This window comes from Humulus lupulus, chromosome 7, assembly GCF_963169125.1.
Source record: "Humulus lupulus chromosome 7, drHumLupu1.1, whole genome shotgun sequence".
Taxonomy (NCBI): Eukaryota; Viridiplantae; Streptophyta; class Magnoliopsida; order Rosales; family Cannabaceae; genus Humulus; species Humulus lupulus.
In genome coordinates this window covers 192,946,151-192,965,214 of record NC_084799.1, presented here as the reverse complement: position 1 = coordinate 192,965,214, position 19,064 = coordinate 192,946,151, and the positions used below count along the sequence as shown (strand labels likewise).

Genomic DNA, 19,064 nt, shown 5'->3' with positions numbered 1-19,064 from the left:
TCTGCTTTCACAATCACACACAAATGCTTAAGATATACTGTTGGGCAAAATTTGTAAGTCTCATACACACTGATTGATTTGAGTGAAATATTTTTTGTGATTGGAATAAATGTTTTGTGATATCTTATTTTGAAAAATAAAAGCATGATTTATATTAAATATATTTTCTAAACCTTATAGTAAAGATGTTTTTTGATCTAATGATTGTTTCTTTTTCCACATGCAAGGGCACGAAGACATTGGGCACTAATCAAAAAGGGATATTTTTTTTTTGGTACATCCGGTTCTACTACTTAATATAATATCATAAAAAAAAATACAATAATAAAAAAAAATATAATAAATAAAAAATTATATATATTATATATATTTCTTTTTGAGGGAAATCAAATCTGAGTGTGTCAAAAAGGGTATGTTGTATCTTGATTGATTTTGTCCTTATCTCATAATTTTTTAAGATCAAGAGTTTCCATTTTTGGCTTGTTTCCCAATTTGTGTCGTGCACTATTGTTGGCAGTTATTATTAAGATATTTTGTGTGTACTTTCCAAAAGTGTTTATCCCTTTTAATTGTCAAATAAAGGAATTAAAGATCAAATCCCTACCTTTTTCTGTCTTTATATTCGGATTTCCTTGGGCCCAATACTTCAACTGTCTCCTTTCTTCTCCTTTTTGGTTCTTTGTTTTTCCTTGGCAGTTTTTCTCTCATTCTCGTGCAACAATGGTGAGAACCAGAGGCAGTGGCTCTCGGTCTGTCAAGTCAGTGGCTGGTTCGTTGACTGCATCTCCATCCCTCACCAAGAAGAAAGCTCGGAAGAGTACCTTGTCTCATCCCATCCACATTGATGGTTCCGTCACCACGAGCAAAGCCATGGTCATTCCGGACCTTGAAGTCCCCAAAGTTCCGTCTGAACTTCCTCCATCGGCGGCTCCGCTCGCCTCTGTCCCAGGGTCTTCCAAAAGGGGTCGAGCATCTCCATCAGAGGATGTCTCTGATCATGGTCGTGATCCTGCCAAAGCCCATTCTGATTCCTCAGAATCACCTGATGTGCTTGCACCCAAGAAGAAAAGCAAGGGTTGGTTCCAGGTCTCTTCTTCTCGAAAATCTCCTCGTTCCAAAGGGGCTCATCCGTCTGATTCCACGCCGAAGGCTTCATCTCTCGTGGGTTCCACTCCTCGTTCCAAGTTTAGGTCAAAGGTAAAGAAAATTCCTCCACCTTGTTCTTCTTATGAAACTGACCCTTCTTTAGATTGTGTTCCCTCTGATGAAGATCCCCTTGAAGACGACCCCTCTCTTGAGGAAAATGTTGGCTCTAAAGATGAATCTGACCCATCAGAGGACCCTCCTGTTTCACCAAAGGGCAAGAAATCTGTGAAAATTCCTGAGATTCGCACCAAGTCTCCTTTGGGTCCTAAAGTCTCTCCAGGTTCTTCCTTTAAGGCTCACTCTCTAAATTTTTGTTTCAATGACAATGAGAAAAATATGAAGCACTATGTGCATCGTAATTTTATCTGTGAGGAAATTTTTTCATTATCGGCCCATAGAGTGTTTGGAGTCATAAAAAATGTTGAGGATCGGGGGTGGTTAGGTTCCTTAACCGGGCTGGATGGTTTTCTTCCTAGAGTTGTTCAAGAATTTTATGCCAATCTCAATGTTGATCTGTTTGATAGGAAGTCTTTTATGTTTGGACAAGTTTATGTCCGAGGGAATTGGTATTTGTTCAATACTGCTGAAATTGCCAAGGTTCTTAAGTTGCCTCTTTCTGTTGATAATGTTGCTGTGGAGTTTAACAAAGATAAGGTGCTTTCGGAGTTGGTGGGACAAAATATGGTTTAGGAACCTCACTCAGTTCTCAAGGTAACTGATCTTACTCATTACTATGCTGTGCTTCACAAATTTGCCACCTCCAATTGGATTCCCACTACTCATACCTCCACCATTACCTTTGACACGACCTTCTTTCTGTACAAAGTCGGCACTGGTCTCCAAGTTGATCTTGCCTCTCTCATTTTTGACCAGATCACTGCCTTAGGGAATGCCAAAAAGAAAGGTCAATATTTGGTGTTTCCCCATTTGATCTACAAGTTGCTTGATTCTCAAAAGCCTCTTCGCTTAGAATATGAGATCTTGACTCCTCCAAGTGCTGGAGCAGACTACAAGCTCAAGAAGGAACCATCATCTGTTAAAGCAACTAAAGGGATTGCTCTCAAGGCTGGCGATGCTGATTCTGTTGCTGCTGAACTCGCTGGTGTCAAGGCCACCCTGGAATCTGTTCAAACAGAAGTGATCAGCCTCAAGAGTTGTCTCTCAACCATGGTGTCTCACTTTGCAGCCGGTCCTTCCATCTGAGTCCATTTAGTTCTATTTTGCTCTTTTCTTTTTCCAATAAATTGTAAAAGAACGCTTTTTTGTGTCTTTTTGTTTTTGGGTTACTCCTTTGGCTTCTTGCTAGACAACAAGGGGGAGTAATTGTGGTTCATTTTGATCAGTTTATATTGTTTTAAGCTGTTGTTTCTGTTTCATTTGAATTGCTTTTCGCAGGAGAGTCATGCTATAATTTTTTGATCATTGTTACATTTGTGATCATTTTCGCAAGGGGAGCAATCCATTGCTATTTTGCTATTTGCTCTAACCATTCTTGTCTTGCAGGATTTTTTCAAAATAAACACTTAAAATATTCTTGTCTATCAAGTTAACAAAGGGGGAGAGTGTAAAATCCTTTTTTTGGCTAAACTTTAATTTAGACAAAATATTTTAATTGTTTAAAGAAAAATCAGTAGCAAATCTCCTTATTGATATTCGGTTTTATTAGTAATATTTTTCAGCTGATTTTGTAATGTGAAAAGATCTCTAAGTGTGAATATATTTGTTGCCTTATTTATCTCAAATAATCAATTTTTGGTAAAAATATATTGTGCAAATATCTTGAGATTATTTTCAGGGTTTATATGGGATTATGTTTATTCTGGAAATAAAGAAGGTGTCGAAAATGAACATGGTCAAGAGAAATGACCATGTTCGTTCTGCCAGATAAAACGGATTACGTTGCTGACTCATCAGTTTCCTTTTCTGCCGTCACAGAATCCATCTGGCTGGCTGTTTTCCTAAATCAAAGGAATTCGCAAATTGATTTCAAAGATACCAGAAAATCATGGCCTTGGTCGATTTCCCTTCCTATAAATACCTTGCCAAGGCCTTTGGAATTTTTATCTCTTCCATTTTGAATATTTGTAAACATTATGTTATTTTGAAGAGTGTGTTTATTTGTAGAGATTAAGTTTGGTCACCTTAATCTTTGTGAGAGTGCTGAGTGTACTTGTGGATATCTATCTAGTCCATTGTAATCAGATAGTGTCTATTGTGAACGTGTTCATAAGAATCTTCGGGAGAGGATTCGATCTAAGTCTCACTTCGGGAGGAAGTGTGCACTCCCTGTTCTTTGAAGGGAGTTCAAGAGAATCAGCGTTTCATCAAACCAGATTCGTAGAGAAGAGTACAACAAGATTGCGGCAATAGTTTAAGAGGGAGTCTTACATTGTTTAAGTCAATGCTTTTGTACACTTTGTTTCTTTACTAATTGGTTTATTCTCTGGGCGTGGCCCCAAGGAGTAGGATATCCGAAAGAGTTTCTGAACCTTGTAAAAATTCACTGTGTTCTTTAATTTTTACACTGTTTATTTTTGGTGTTCAGTTCTGTCGTGACAAGTTTGGATTCTGTCCCGACAGAACTGTTTTCTGTGTAAACAACTAATTACCATTCCGCATTTTAATTAATTCATTTCTTAATTAATCTGGTAATTACTAAAAACAGAATTTCAATAGTCAGACATCATATTGCAATTAAGTATAAAAGACAATATTATCCACAGTTGGTGATGATTAATTTGAACAAGATTAACTAAAATCCTGATACTTTAAATGTGTGTATAAACTTTAGATAAAAGCAAGGTCAGATTAAATAAAATACCTAAGACTATAATAATTACAAAAATAAAAGTAAGTGAAATGCAATATCAGTAAGACAAACAATTAACAATTTATGAACTACACTCCAAAACGACTCATAAAAAATTATTCGAACTATCAGATAATGAAAAAAAAAACTCTTCAGCCTATTACAGCACAAGTAGAAGCTATAGACTTTAACCCTCTCCCATAAATATTCCAAGTCCATTTCCTTTTCTTTCCATTTTATAAGAGACAATGTTATTGTTATATTAAGAAATAATTACAAACAAAAGAGACCAGAAGAAGCAAAGCACACCAGCAGCTAAACTCACAAAACCCAAAATAACTTAACACATCAAATTACATCAAGCAATCCCAATCCCTTAACAAGTCCAAAAAAAAAAACAAGGAAAAACCTTTGACACTCTTTAGCCATATTGCTACCCACAACTTAATTCTTTCCCAAATGTACTCTAACTCGATCTCCTTATCTTGGAAAATCCCGTCAGTTCTCTCCAACCAAATAGCTCACAACAATCCATTTCCTTTTCTTTCACCAAATTACATCATTTCCTTCCTCAAATTACCCACAATGTTGCTATTAATTCCACATAACCACAAACATTTTTCTTTTACTAAAACCAATTGATGTTACAATTAATAGAGATCCACAATGTTCTGGTAACACCTACTCAAATTCAGTTTCGTATTCAAAACTCTCAAAAGGTAGGATTGCTCACTAATACAGATATAAATCTTTTGTATTATTTCAAAATCAGCAAACACAACAACAACAGAACATACATATAATTTTAAAGTATAGTTCACATATTCATATATATAAATAATAATAATAATAAAGTTAAGAAAAGAAAAAAAAAACTAACCAAGAAATGCCGACAACGAAAGTAGGGAAAAATAAAAACCTGAAAATTCATATAACATAAACAAGTTATACATCATCAAGAAATAAAACCTTCTCTAAATTATATGACTAACATTCTAACAAACTATATAACTTCATCTTTCCCTCAAACCCAACCAAACAATGTTTAATCACAATTAAGTTGCAACGTTTCCACAAATATGTATCGTCTTTTTTGCTAATCAACATCCTATTATAGAATATTAACTAAAAATCTTCAGAGCCCACTGTTGTAGTCATCAGGTTTTAATCATTTAACTAAAAATCTAGAGTGTTAAAGTTATTGAAAAGAAGGAAATAGAGAGAATCTAACCCATAGAAAATAAAGAAATAAAACTTACTCAGCACTCATGGACGCCTCACGCGTTACAGTCGATTGAGCCAATGATGTCGAGTCCCCCACTTGCGCCTGCATCCACGACGCCGAGCCCAGCCACATTGTCGCATCACTACCTACACTGCCACCCACGACCCCTCTGCGAGACTGAGCCACCCACAACTCCTCCACGAGACTGAGCCACCCAAGACCCCCGAACCCCTATCGTTTGCACCGTTTGCCCATGACCGACCTCCAAGCCCCCACAGTTTGCCCAATACCCACGATCGTTCGTCGTTTGTGTTGTTCGCCGAGCGTGAGGGAAAGGGAGTTGAGAGGGTGAGTGTTGCGGCTGAGAACTGAGAAAGAGAGAGAGAGAGAGAGATAGGGTTTAGGGGAAAAGGAAAAAAACGTTGGCTGGGTAGAGTTTTTAGTTTTTTATTTTAATTTTAAATACAAAATTTAATGATATTAAGAAAAAAAAAATACAATAAAATATTAATGATATATTATTAATTTTTATTTTCTAATTATATTTAAAAACTAACAACTTATAATTTTTTAAAATAAAATTTAAGTATATTATTCTTTATATCATAATTAACTTAAATTTTGATATAAAAATTATTATAAATAAAATGTTAATAATATTACAAATTTAGAAAAAAAATCTAGAATTTAGGACACGCATCAGTTTTTAGGACTCGCAACGCGAGCCTGAAAAGTCAAAGATGTGTATATGAAAAAAATAAATCAAACTTTTAGGACAGACATCAGTTTGTAGGACTCGCTCCGTGAGCCCTAAAAGAAATTCTTTAAAGACTAGCAACGCGAGTCCTAAAAAGTCCAGGAGTTGTTTTTAAGACTCGCATCTAAGTAAGTGTCCTAAAAAAATGTCCTAAAAGGGGGTTTTTGTAGTAGTGGGTCTTTACAGGCTTCAACAATGATGACGAATTCCTCTTCTTCTCCTCAGCATGTGGTGGATAACAGATCGGGGTCGAGGCTTGCACATGGTAAGATTCCTTCTTTCTATCTCTCTCGAATATGAGTTTTATCTTGTCTGATGTTGCTTGTGTGAGGTCTCACTTCTACGGGATTATGCATTGGCGCTGGACTATGTTTTTTCTCAAGGAAAAAATCCACAGGTTGAAGGAGGTGGTGGTGGTGATTCATGGTGCTAGTGGTAGCTCGGCATAGGTTCACAAGAGTGGAGGAACAGATTAATTATTTTCATAGTTTATTACCACTATTTTATTTATGCAAATTTCTATCCATATATGTTTATACTCAAGCTATGGCTTCATTTGTTTATTAGATTATTAGGTAGGGAAATAGTTTATATTTTTTTTTGTTTAAATCTTTTATTTGTGTAGCTTATGTATGTAATTATTGTTAGTTTTCAAAGTGTATGTGTAGATCAAGAATTGGGTTTTGTGCTTAATTATCTGGGTATGATTTTTTTATTTTTTGAAACAAAATTGTATTAGCGTGAGTGCAAAACCGATGCCAATACCACGAACAATGGCGTCATAACCAATGCTAGAAAGATTAGCTTCGGTTGTAACTGATGTCAAATCTAGTTTGATTTGTAGTGGTAATTAACTTGGTTACTATATTTAATTTTGTATACCCACTGAATATTTATCGGTACATTCATCAAGCTTACCACCTGATACTTGGTACACACCAACTACTTTATATGTGAATCAATCGAGTTTCTTTATAATACTTAGTACACACACTCGAGTTATACATATATATCAACCGAGTTACTATTTGTATATAAATCAGTTACATCAAATACCAAATGAGTTACTTTTTATGATCCAACTAAGTTAAACTATATTTACTAATTTAGGTTACTGACTATATATCAATTGAGCTACAATTTATGTATTAAGTGGATTACTATTTGTATATCGATCAGGCTACTCCATATGTTTCAACTAAGTTACTCTATATTGACTAAATGAACTATTCTTTGTGTACCAAATGAACTGCTTCATATTGACAAATAAGGGCAACTTTCTAAAAATGTAGGGTTGAAATGGGTAATAGACCAAAATACAAGGTCTAAAATTGTATAAAATCTTATTATAAGTGAAGGTATTTTGCTCATATACAAAAATATTTTGACAAAAATAAATTTTTGGGTCCTAATTATAACTTTTTACAAAAACGTAGTTCAAAAGTAAATTTCTAAAAATGTATAGGCCAAATGAGTAATGGGCCAAAACAAAAATTCCAAAATGGTATAAACCTAACCAAAATCAATAAGAGAATGAGCAATTTAACTTCATTAAAATAAAAGTACATTTAATGTGTTATCCAAGTTTTTACTAAAGGAAATTTTAGTAATTTTACCTAATAAGGGTACTATATGGTAATTTAATATGATTTGTTTGTGAATTTATATGTAAATCATATGATGGTTATGAATAAAGTGAAAATTCATGTTAAGTTTGCAATTGGATTGCTTAGATTAATTCCTTTAGCATAAACTTTATGGATTTTAGAGAAATAAATTAATAGAAAAAAATAAAATTATCATAGAATAATTAGTTTAAATAATTTAAATGGTTGGATAAATATTTAAATATTGAGGTTTAGACATAATAAGGAAATGTCATAAATGACCTTGATGATTATAGTTTAAGTTTGAAAGTCACTTACACTACAACAATTAATGTGAGTAGCAGCGTAACTATTAGCGGCGGGTACAGTCCGCCGCTATTATACAGGGTATTAGCAGCGGGATAGGGGGTCCGTCGCTAATTAGGTGTGGTTATTTAAAAATATATAATTAATATGTATTAGCGGCGGACTTCCTATTATTAGCGACGGGTTATCCGCCACTAATACAACAGAGGAAAATGCCCGGGAATCAAACGGTTCATTTTTTAAAGTGTTATTAGCGGCGGATAATCACCTTTTTTTAGAGGCGGATATCCGCCGCTAATAGTATTAGCGACGGAGTATATCATTTATTAGCGGCGGAGTCTCCGCCGCTAATAACGTTATTAGCGACAGGCTATGGTAATAGCGGCGGTACCCGCCGCTAATGATTATGTAGAAGTTACATATTGCACCGCACCTTTCTTCTTCGCATGCCTTCTCCGTTTCTCCTGCCTTCGCACAGCTTCTCCACACCGCACCGAGTAGGTACCAGACCCAAGGTGTTGCAGACCAAGCAGGTAGCAGCTTCTCCATTTCTCTTTCTCTATTCCGCCTCTTAAACTCTATTCTAACAATTTATTTCGTTGCAGACCCAAGGCGTTTCTTAAACAACCTATTCCGCCTCTTATACTCCATTTCATTGAAGGCGTTGCAGACCCAAGATGTTTCTAAGGTATATTATAGAACAAAAACAAACCTTTTTCGTTTCTCCTGCCTATGAAATTCTGTACTATGTTATGTTACAAGTTTAGAGGTGCTTTTGTTTTAGCACCATCCCCATCCCCTGAAAATAGATGTTCATAATCCCCATCCCCTGAATACGTAATTGATAACATGCACCTCTGACTAACTCATATATAGTTCACAAAGATTAGTAGTAGTTTGTAACCAATTATTTAATAGAGATCCGTACGTTTTTATTTTATTTTCTTTATCAAATCAAGTTAAAAACAAACATATAATACGGAATAGATACTAGTTTCTTCGTAATTTTAAAAATACCAAATTACAACATTAGATTTTGTTTGAATACTCACTTACATCCATCTGATTTCAATATATAATACCAAATTATTACATCAATTTGTTTTGCTAGAAATACAAAATGCCTACTTGAACCAAGTCTCTATCAAAATTAATTAGTCAGACAATAATACCGTCCATTTATTTACGTAAAATTACTTTTTTATTTTAAAATATTTTATAAAAATATTTAAGACTTTATTTAGATGAAATCGCATATTATTTTTCTTACTCCTTTCTCATGAAATTCTGGCCAGGTTGGTAGAGCTGGTAGGTTCGGCACGAAAGGGCTTGCCGTAACGTTTGTTTCTTCCAGAGCAGATTGATACTTCCACATAGAGTATGTTCTCTTTTTATTCTGGGTTTATGTCATTATGTCTAGGGTTGTTCCTTCCAGCTTGTTTTGTTAGGCTAATATTAGGCTGCCATTTTAATTTATCTAATTATTTAAAAAAAAAAATTAGCCTTAAAGTCAAATAATAATTAATTTGTAAAATTATTATTATTATTACAAATTAAATAATTATGAATAAATAATAATTTATTTTTAATTATTTTTTACTAATTTAATTAATTAAATAATAAAAAATAATTAAATAGGTATAAATTACATAAATATAGAAATTGATAATTATATATATAATAAATTATTTTTTGATTAATTTTTAATAATTTAATGAATTAAATAATAAAAGTTTGATATAATATTATCTAAATAAATAAATAAATTTAATTTGTTTATTGAATAATATTGTTAAATATAAATTACATGAATATAGAAATTGATAATAATATTTAATAAAAGTAAAAAATAATTAAGAATAAATAATTATATAAATAATAATTTAATTTATTAAATTATAAAAGTTTGATATATTATTATTTAATTAAATAATTTAATTTAATTTATTTATTGAATAATATTGTTTAATATAAATTACATTAATATAAAAATTGATAATTATATTTAATAAAATTTTAAAAAATTATGAATAAAAAATAATTTATTTTTAATTATTTTTTATTAATTTAATTATATAATTTAATTTGTTTATTGAATAACATTATCCAATATTAAATAGTTATAAATTACATGAATATAGAAATTGATAATTATATTTAATAAAAGTATAAAAAATTATGAATAAATAATTATATAAATAATAACTTATTTTTTGATTAATTTTTAATAATTTAATGAATTAAATAATAAAAGTTTGATATAATATTATCTAAATAAATAATTTAATTTAATTTGTTTATTGAATAATATTATCTAATATTAAATAGTTATAAATTACATGTATATAGAAATTGATAATAATATTTAATAAAAGTAGAAAAAATTATGAATAAATAATAATTTAATTTTTGATTAATTTTTAATAATTTAATGAATTAAATAATAAAAGTTTGATATAATATTATCTAAATAAATAATTTAATTTAATTTGTTTAATTTAATTTCTATTCATGTCGAGTTTTTATTTCATATATTTGTTGGTAGCTTTCATTTATATCAGCAATAATAAATTTCTTTATTTTTTTTTATGTAACTTATCCATATCATATTTTATACTTTCATAAACTTAATTCCTAGAATTTAGTTACTCAATGTAATTGAATTTATTATTTTAATTTAAATCAAACAAGTGCATGCATTTTAAGCACTTGCAAAAGTTAGATTAATAAATTGACTAAAATAAATATACTTGTGTATATCATTGTTGTAAGTGGTATAGAAACACTTGTTTTATACTAGCTACTTTTGTGTTCTCTGCTTTAATCATCTTCAATGGTGAATAATGGTGTAATGCCTAACCAACATATTGCATTTTTTTTATACTTAGTTTTATATTATTTTGGTTTGAATTTTTTTCGTGTATCTTTTGGCATTAATTTTTTTTTATCAGGACAACGACACACCCACGACCCCGACACACACACGACCTTGGCACACCCTCAACAGGTGTGGATATATTTTTTGTAATTAATATCTTTTGTATTTTTTGAATAATTTATTTTATATTTGTTTAGTGTATAATATTTGAGTTTTGAGTCCTTTAGTTAGTATCCTTGGTATGTAAATCTTGACATCTATTGTTAAGATATATGTGTTTATTCTTACTTTATTTTGTAATTTTGGTATGTAAATAATTATAGGACTGTTTTGGTTAAAAACAAAATTTAAGTGATTATTTAAATTAATTTATAAAATATAATAATAGATGATTTAGTATTAAGTAAAATATAGTGTTTTTGTTAATATTGAATAAAGAGGATTTAAAATTGATCAATCAGATTATTAGCACCCATATTTTCTTTATCACCATTTTCTTAATTATATAATATTAATTAAACTAAGTGCTAGAAAAATATACAAATTCAATTAAAATTAATTTAAATTTTAAAATATTTTTTTAATGTTTGAATCATTTTTAAATTTTAGTAATAAATTTTGAATTATTTTTTATTTTAAAAAAATTTGTAATTATTTTTTAAATTAAAATTGAAACAAACTAATTATATCACGTCTGTGTTACTCCATTGCCATTATTAGCGGCCATACCAAATTTTTTGAACTACTTATTAATTTTTGTCAAAAAAAAAAGTATTTAGTCAAATAAGTGAAAGCTTTTATACTACTAACTAATTTTCACCGCAACTTGATATTTTTAATAGGGAAACTAATTTTGTTTAGATTGTGAAATTTTTTGAAACAAATTTAAGATAGTTTATTTAATAAAAAAAGTGAGTATAGAAAAAAAAAAACAACAATAAGTGCATATTATCATGTTATTTTGTTCTTTTTTCTCCTTTTTGCTTGAACATATATTATTATTATTATTATAATTTGTAAAAATAGAACAAAAAAATTAATTAGTAGTTAATTTATTTTCTTAGTCTTGGTATGTTTGTGATTGATGGTTGTTGACTACAACCATCAATTACATGGATATCGGCACATAAATGATAAGTTAAAAATATTATTAATAAAATTTATCTAATTATTTAAAAATATAAATTAGTCTTAAAGTCAAATAATAATTAATTTATAAAATTATTATTATTATTATTACAAATTAAAAAATTATGAATAAATAATAATTTATAAATTACATGAATATAGAAATTGATAATTATATTTAATAAAAGTTTAAAAAATTAAGAATAAATAATAATTTATTTTTTAATTAATTTATAATAATGTAATTAATTAAATAATAAAAGTTAGATATAATATTTAATAAAGTTTTAATGAATAATAAATTAGTTTAGGAAAAAAAATTAATTTGTTTATAAATAACATTATCAAATAAAACATCATAAAATAGCATAAGATATTATAATATTGCATAAGATTTCAAAAATGATAACAAATCTCCTTTGTTATCAATTTCTATTCACATTACTAAAACTCACACTCTTATAACACTTTAGATGGCGATTGACAAGACTTTGACAACATTGAGAAATCGTGGTTGTCAAGAATATTGGAATGGTCTGCAAGCTTTTTTGAGGATGGCGTCGGAACATAAAGATTCTGATGGAAGAATTAGGTGCCCGTGTGTAAGATGCAATAATAATAGATTTGAATCTTTGGATGTAGTTCGGGCACATGTATTCGATAGGGGTTTTCATCAAGCTTATGATAAGTGGATTTTTCATGGTGAGGTGGAAGAAATTGTTGCTGATGAGGTGGTTGATGAGAATGAAGACGATGAGATGATTCAAGTTATGGAAGACTTCCTTTTACCGACAACTGAGGAAGTAGAAAGGGATCCCGGTGGGAGTTAGTATTATGACGAGTTATTTGAGGAGATTGAAGCGGAGTTGTATCCTGGCTGTGATTGGATTTCATCCCTGAACTTTTTAGCAAAGTTATTGCATCTAAAAGTTAGAGGGAAGATGCCTAACAACATATTTGATGAATTGCTGAAGTTGTTAAAGCTTGCATTTCCTAAGGAGAACAAAATCCCCGGATCGTACTACGAGGCGAAAAAGAGATTGAAAAAATTAGGGTTGGGATACGAGTCCATTCATGTGTGTCAGTATGATTGCTGCTTATTTTACAATGAGCATGCATCTAAAGAGACATGTCCAGTATGCGGAAGTAGTAGATGGATTACTTCCGAAATGAGGAAAGGAAAAAAAGTGCCACACAAGGTGATGCGTTACTTTCCGTTGACCCCTCGGTTGAAAAGATTATACAGTTCAAGGATTACAGCAAAACACATGATATGGCATCACGCCGGGAAATCAAAAGATGAAGGGGTGATGCGACACCCGATGGACGGCTCTGCATAGAAGGACTTTGATGCCAAGCATCCTGATTTTTCAAGGGATTCCAGAAATGTTCGTCTGGGCTTAGCTGCTGATGGATTTAATCCATTTGGCAACATGAATCTTGCATACAGTATGTGGCCTGTGGTGTTGGCAAACTATAATCTGCCACCTTGGTTGTGCATGAAAGACAATTATTTCATGTTGACCCTCCTTATTCCTGGGCCAAAATCACCCGGTAAGGACATGGATGTATTTCTGAGACCATTGGTGGATGAGTTGAAGGATCTGTGGGTTAACGGAGTTGATACAAGAGATAGTACGACCAATAGGATGTTCAAGATGCGAGCAGCCCTTTTGTGGACAGTGAACGATTTTCTAGCTCGCAGTAGTTTGTCTGGATGGAGTGGTCAGGGATACAAAGCTTGTCCTACGTGTAATGAGGACACAACTTCCATCCGAGTGATCGGTAAGACTTCTTACGTTGGTCACAGAAGATTCTTGCCAAGTACTCATCGAATGAGAAGAGACAAAGAGTTCAAAGGAGAAGTTGAGAGAAGACGTCCTCCGAGACGGTTTACTTGTGAGGATATACTAGAACAAGTTAATGCTCTTGCAGCGCAAGTTCCAGGAAAACATGTCCAGTTTGGGGGTGTGAAACGTAAAAGAGGAGTAGATGAAGGTAATTGGAGGAAAAAAAGTATTTTTTATGAGCTTGAGTATTGGTGTACAAAAAAATTAAAACACAATATAGATGTCATGCATGTTGAGAAGAATGTGTGTGATAGTCTCCTTGGCACCATCTTAGACAGTGATAAATCTAAGGACACCACTAATGCCAGACATGATTTGAAAAAGATGGGTGTGAGAGAATCATTGTGGATTTATGAAGATGAGAATGGGAAGCTGATGAAGCCGCACGCTCCTTATGTGTTAACTCCGACGCAGAGGCAACAGTTTTGTCAGTTTATAAAAGGAGTTAGATTTCCAGATGGTTTTTGTTCAAATTTGAAGAAGAAAGTGTCCGAGAATGATACAAATATTCTTGGGTTGAAGTCACACGATTGTCATGTGATAATGCAACGATTACTTTCTCTCGGTGTTCGTAAGTTTCTTCCAAAATCTATATCGACCACTATTGCAGAATTGTGCAATTTCTTCAGGCAAATATGTTCGAGGACTTTAAATGTTAAAGATATGGAGGAAGCACAAAATGATCTTATTCAGATATTGTGCAAGATGGAGTTCATTTTTCCTCCAGCTTTTTTTGACATAATGATTCATTTAGTATTGCATTTGCCAGAAGAAGCAATATTGGGTGGTCCGGTATTTATGAGGTGGATGTATCCTTTTAAAAGATACATGAAAAAATTAAAGAATTATGTGGGAAATAAACCTCGCCCTGAAGGGTCGATCGCCGAAGGCTATGTTGCAGACGAGGCTTTGACCTTTTGTTCAATGTATTTCAAAGGCATTGAAACAAGATTTAACCGTCTTGATCGAAATAAATATGCAACTTATATCCCACGAAATCTTGCAGTTTTCCAATCTCAATGTCGTCCACTCACAAAGGGAACTTTGAAGACTCTCGATCATAAGACTCGTGAAATAGCTGAGTGGTTCATCCTTGAGAATTGTCCTGAAATTGAGCCTTATTTAGAGTAAGTTTATTCTCTTATAAATTAGAACATGTGTGGTTATTATCATTTTTTTTTGTTATCAAGAATCGTAACACTATTCTAATTAACAGCGAACACCTACAAGAGATTAAACAAAAATACCCAGATGGTGATCATGATCGTTTGCATAGGAAAAATTTCCGTTCGTGGTTTCATAAAAAGGTAGCTTTGAACTTTGAACTTTGAACAGTGATTTTATTAATGATATATTTTGTGAATCTAATATCATTCTATGTATTTAGATATATGACCTGCACAAGCTTGGGTCTTTGGATAATGGTGATGAACTGTTAGCTTTAGCATCTGGGTCAGATCATTTGTCAACCTTTTACCAAGGTTGTATAGTCAATGGTGTTCGATTTATTGCACACGATCGAGACAAAAAGCGCACCACACAGAATAGTGGAGTGTCTGCTGCCGGAACAGAAGGTTTTAATTTTTACGGCACGCTTGAAGAAGTGGTGATACTTTCTTTCACTGGTGCATATTCAGTGGCATTATTTCGGTGCAAATGGTTTGATACAAATCCAAGAATGAAGAAAACAGTCATTGAAAATAATGTCACCAGTATAAACGTCAATGGTGAATGGTACAAAGATAAGCCGTACATACTTGCTACTCAAGCTAAGCAAGTTTTCTATCTCGATGATTTACTTAGAGGTCGTGATTGGAAAGTTGTAGAAGATGTGAATCATCGATAGATTTGGGACATTAAGGACAATTCTGATGAGGTTAATGATGTTATTGATGTTGTACATGAAACAAGTTCATCAAATTTTTTGTTGACTGTGGACCTCGGAGAGTTGATTATGCAATCTGATCAACCTACTGCATATGTTGGAGCTGATGAAGATGGTGACGACGAAGCTGATATGTCAGAACATGAGGACGTTGCAGATGCAGAAGATGAATTGGTTGTTGAACTTTGTGAAGATGAAAATGTGTCTCCGATTACTGATGGAAATGATAGTGATTACTCTGTTTAGTTTTTTTCTATTTGTGTAACAGAACTATGTATTTAAATATAATGAAGTGTTTTTTTGTAATTATAATATAAGATATTTGAGCTTTGTGAAGATGAAAATGTATCTCCGATTACTGATGGAAATGATAGTGATTACTCTGTTTAGTTTTTTCTATTTGTGTAACAGAACTATATATTTAAATATAATGAAGTTTTTTTTTGTAATTATTATTATTATGAATTCAATGTGATATACTTCTATTTAATGCTAATTACTAACTAATAAATTTTAAACTGAAGTATAATGTCAGCTGATATAGCTACTTATCAAGGCGGAGATGGTGGGGGTCAAGACCCGCCAGATCCTTCTAGGGTACCAACATCTTGCGAGTCAGGTTAAATATTGCATATCAAAATTATTTTTAGAAATTATATTGTTAGATAAATATAACATCAATACTAATACTGATTATTGTTAATAAATTTTAAAGCCCCGTCGACGAGAAGAAAAGGTCGTGGCCCTGCTAGTAATAATGTTCTTGAAGAACGAAGGAAAAAAGCTGGGAAACCATTGGATCTAGAGCTTGATCCTGTGACCAACAAAGTGGTTGGGCAGGAGGATCAAGCTTTTATTCGCATGTTGGGAACTCTAGTTTCCATGTTGTGTCCCGGGCATTATTTGGATTTTGCTGATGTACCTCAACAGTTTAAGGATCAAGTGCTTGATCGTATGAGGGTAAAAAAATTACAAATCTTTTACTTTTCATTATTTAATTCCATTATTTACAAGTTATCTAATATTTTTTTTCCTAATGCAGTATTACTATAATATAGACGGTCATCCACAACGTGAGTCAGTTCTGGCAACTCTCAACAACGAGATGGGGGAAAGATATCGCGAGAGAAAGAACTATAGACATAGACACTTCAAAATTCATTATGCTGGACCAGAAGATTTGGAGAATGTCCTCTCTAAGCCACCTAACCATTGCACTAAGGAGGCTTGGCAGCTTATTTGTGAAATGTTTTTGAGCGAAAGATTTTTGGCTTGTTCCGCTAAAAATCAAGCAAACAGAAGACAAATGAAGTATGTAACAACACAAGGCACAAAGTCGTTGGCAGCTAAGCGTCACGAATATGTAAGTGAAGATGTTAATTTAATTTTATAAAATAACACATTCTGAAACATTTTGTTTACATTTGTATAGGAGAACCCGCATGCGCATGTTGTTGATACTTGGAGGGATGCTCATATGAGAAAATCGACAAAATCTTTTGTCAATGAGGCAGCTCAACAAGATTATGTAAGTGAATAGTATTGTTTTCTTGTTTCTAATGTTTATAATGTTTCTAATTTTTGTTTATAATGTTATCTTTATACAGGAAAAAATGGCGGCTGAGGTTGAGAGGTCACAGAATGAGAGGCAAAGTCAACAGCAGAGTGAGGCATCTCTAAATGTATCTGGTGTTGATTCGTCCCCGGTCGATCAATACGAGATACTAAGTAAAGTACTCCGGGAGAGATCTGACTACCAAAGAGGAGTGGGTTATAGGGCGAAAGGGAAGGCAAAAAGGACATCCTCTAGCTCTACAGATCAAAGTCAGTCCCAAGCAAATACTGCTGCTTCGCCTAATGAAGATATGAGAGTTATGGCTTTGCTGGTGAAGGCAATTCGTGAGACGTTTGAGACTTCGACAACTGTGCATCCCAGTAAACTGTATAACCCAATGTTTGACAGTTTTCTGCAGAGGCATTTGCCACCACAATCCGAAGGTTCTTCGTCTTCTCAGTCTCCGTCACAGCAGTATCAGCCTCCTTCACAGCAGTATCAGCCTCCTTCACATTAGCAGTATCAACCTCCTTCACAGCAGCAGTTCCAGCCTCCTTCACAGTATCCGCTGCAGCAGCTGTACCAACCTCATCCAATGTATCCGCCACATATATCGTCGCAACAACCTCCTCAGTATCAAAACCAATACATTTTTGGACCCCATTCTCAGTCTCCTCCACAATATTTTAGTTTTACCGATTTTCCAGGAGGATCGATGCAGCCTCCGCCACAGCCACAGCCTCGAGATCTGTTTGGGGACCTCACGCTCGGACGATCATCACAACCACCATATATTCCTTCACCGCCACCGCCACCGCCGCCACAGCCACTGCCACCGCCATCGTCACAGCCATCATCCTCACAGCCAGACCAAAATGTTGAAGATGAGTACAATTTCAATATTAATCTTAATGACTTTCTTTAGTTACTAGTTTATATATTTGGACTGAATTAATAATTTATTTATTTTTAATGACTATAGTGATATTTACTAGGTTGATAAATATTAAAACTATTTATATTAATTTTAATGTTAGTTATGTTTAAATTAATTAAATATTTATTTTTATTAAATTATATTATAAATTATTTTTAAAAATAATTAAATTTAATAAATATTAATTTATTAATTTATTTAAAATTTAATTTAAAAAAAATTATAAATACAATAATAGCGGCGGACCCCGCGGCTAATATTAATGCCTCGGACATAGTTATTAGCGACGGATTCCGCCGCTAATGTCCGCTGCTAATAATTTCTTATTAGCGGCGGGTGTGTCAGTCCGCCGCTAATAATCATTATTAGCGACACTTTTTTAGGCGCGGGGTATTAGCGGCGGAGGCCCGCCGCTAAAGCCTATTAGCGGCGGACGTGGCATTTATTAGCGGCGGAGTCCCCCGCCGCTAATAATGAAATTTGTTGTAGTGTTAGGGGCTTTATGGTAATAAGGCTAATTGGGTTTAATATAAATAAAACATTGTGGTCAAGTGGTTGATCACTATTCACTTTGAGATCTCATATATGAGAGAGAGAGAGAGAGATTCATCCATGAGTAGATGTTTAGGGTTTGTGATATGTGTGAGGGTTTAGAAACATTTTAGGGCTTGTGATATGGTTGGTGCATAAATTTATTAGGTTCTGGTGATGCTAGGTTAATGGTTGAAGATGAAGTTAGGGTTTCTCAAGAACCCTAGCCATGCATGTGTAATCTTGATGAGAGTTTAGGGTAGTAAATGGATTTTGTTATTGATTTTTAATAAGAATTGATACTGAGATGATAGAAACATGCTAGGAGTGGTCTGTGATGAAAATCTACTGAAAGAAAGCATTAAGAATGGGTTAAATATGAAGAAGACGAGACAACTCATTATTGGCTAACAACCAGCACAATCGCGCTTCGAATGAGCGCAACTGCAC

The 19,064-nt window shown here is 32.8% G+C and overlaps 1 protein-coding gene across 1 annotated transcript; it reads left to right on the top strand.

The window, feature by feature from the left end:
* Nucleotides 1-16,882: 16,882 nt before the first annotated feature.
* Nucleotides 16,883-17,711, top strand: LOC133790070 (uncharacterized). Its single transcript, XM_062227656.1, has 2 exons — nucleotides 16,883-17,119; nucleotides 17,199-17,711. The coding sequence occupies exons 1-2, from the start codon at nucleotides 17,069-17,071 to the stop codon at nucleotides 17,661-17,663; spliced, it is 516 nt and encodes a 171-aa protein (XP_062083640.1). The 5' UTR covers nucleotides 16,883-17,068; the 3' UTR covers nucleotides 17,664-17,711.
* The last annotated feature ends 1,353 nt before the right edge of the window (nucleotides 17,712-19,064 follow it).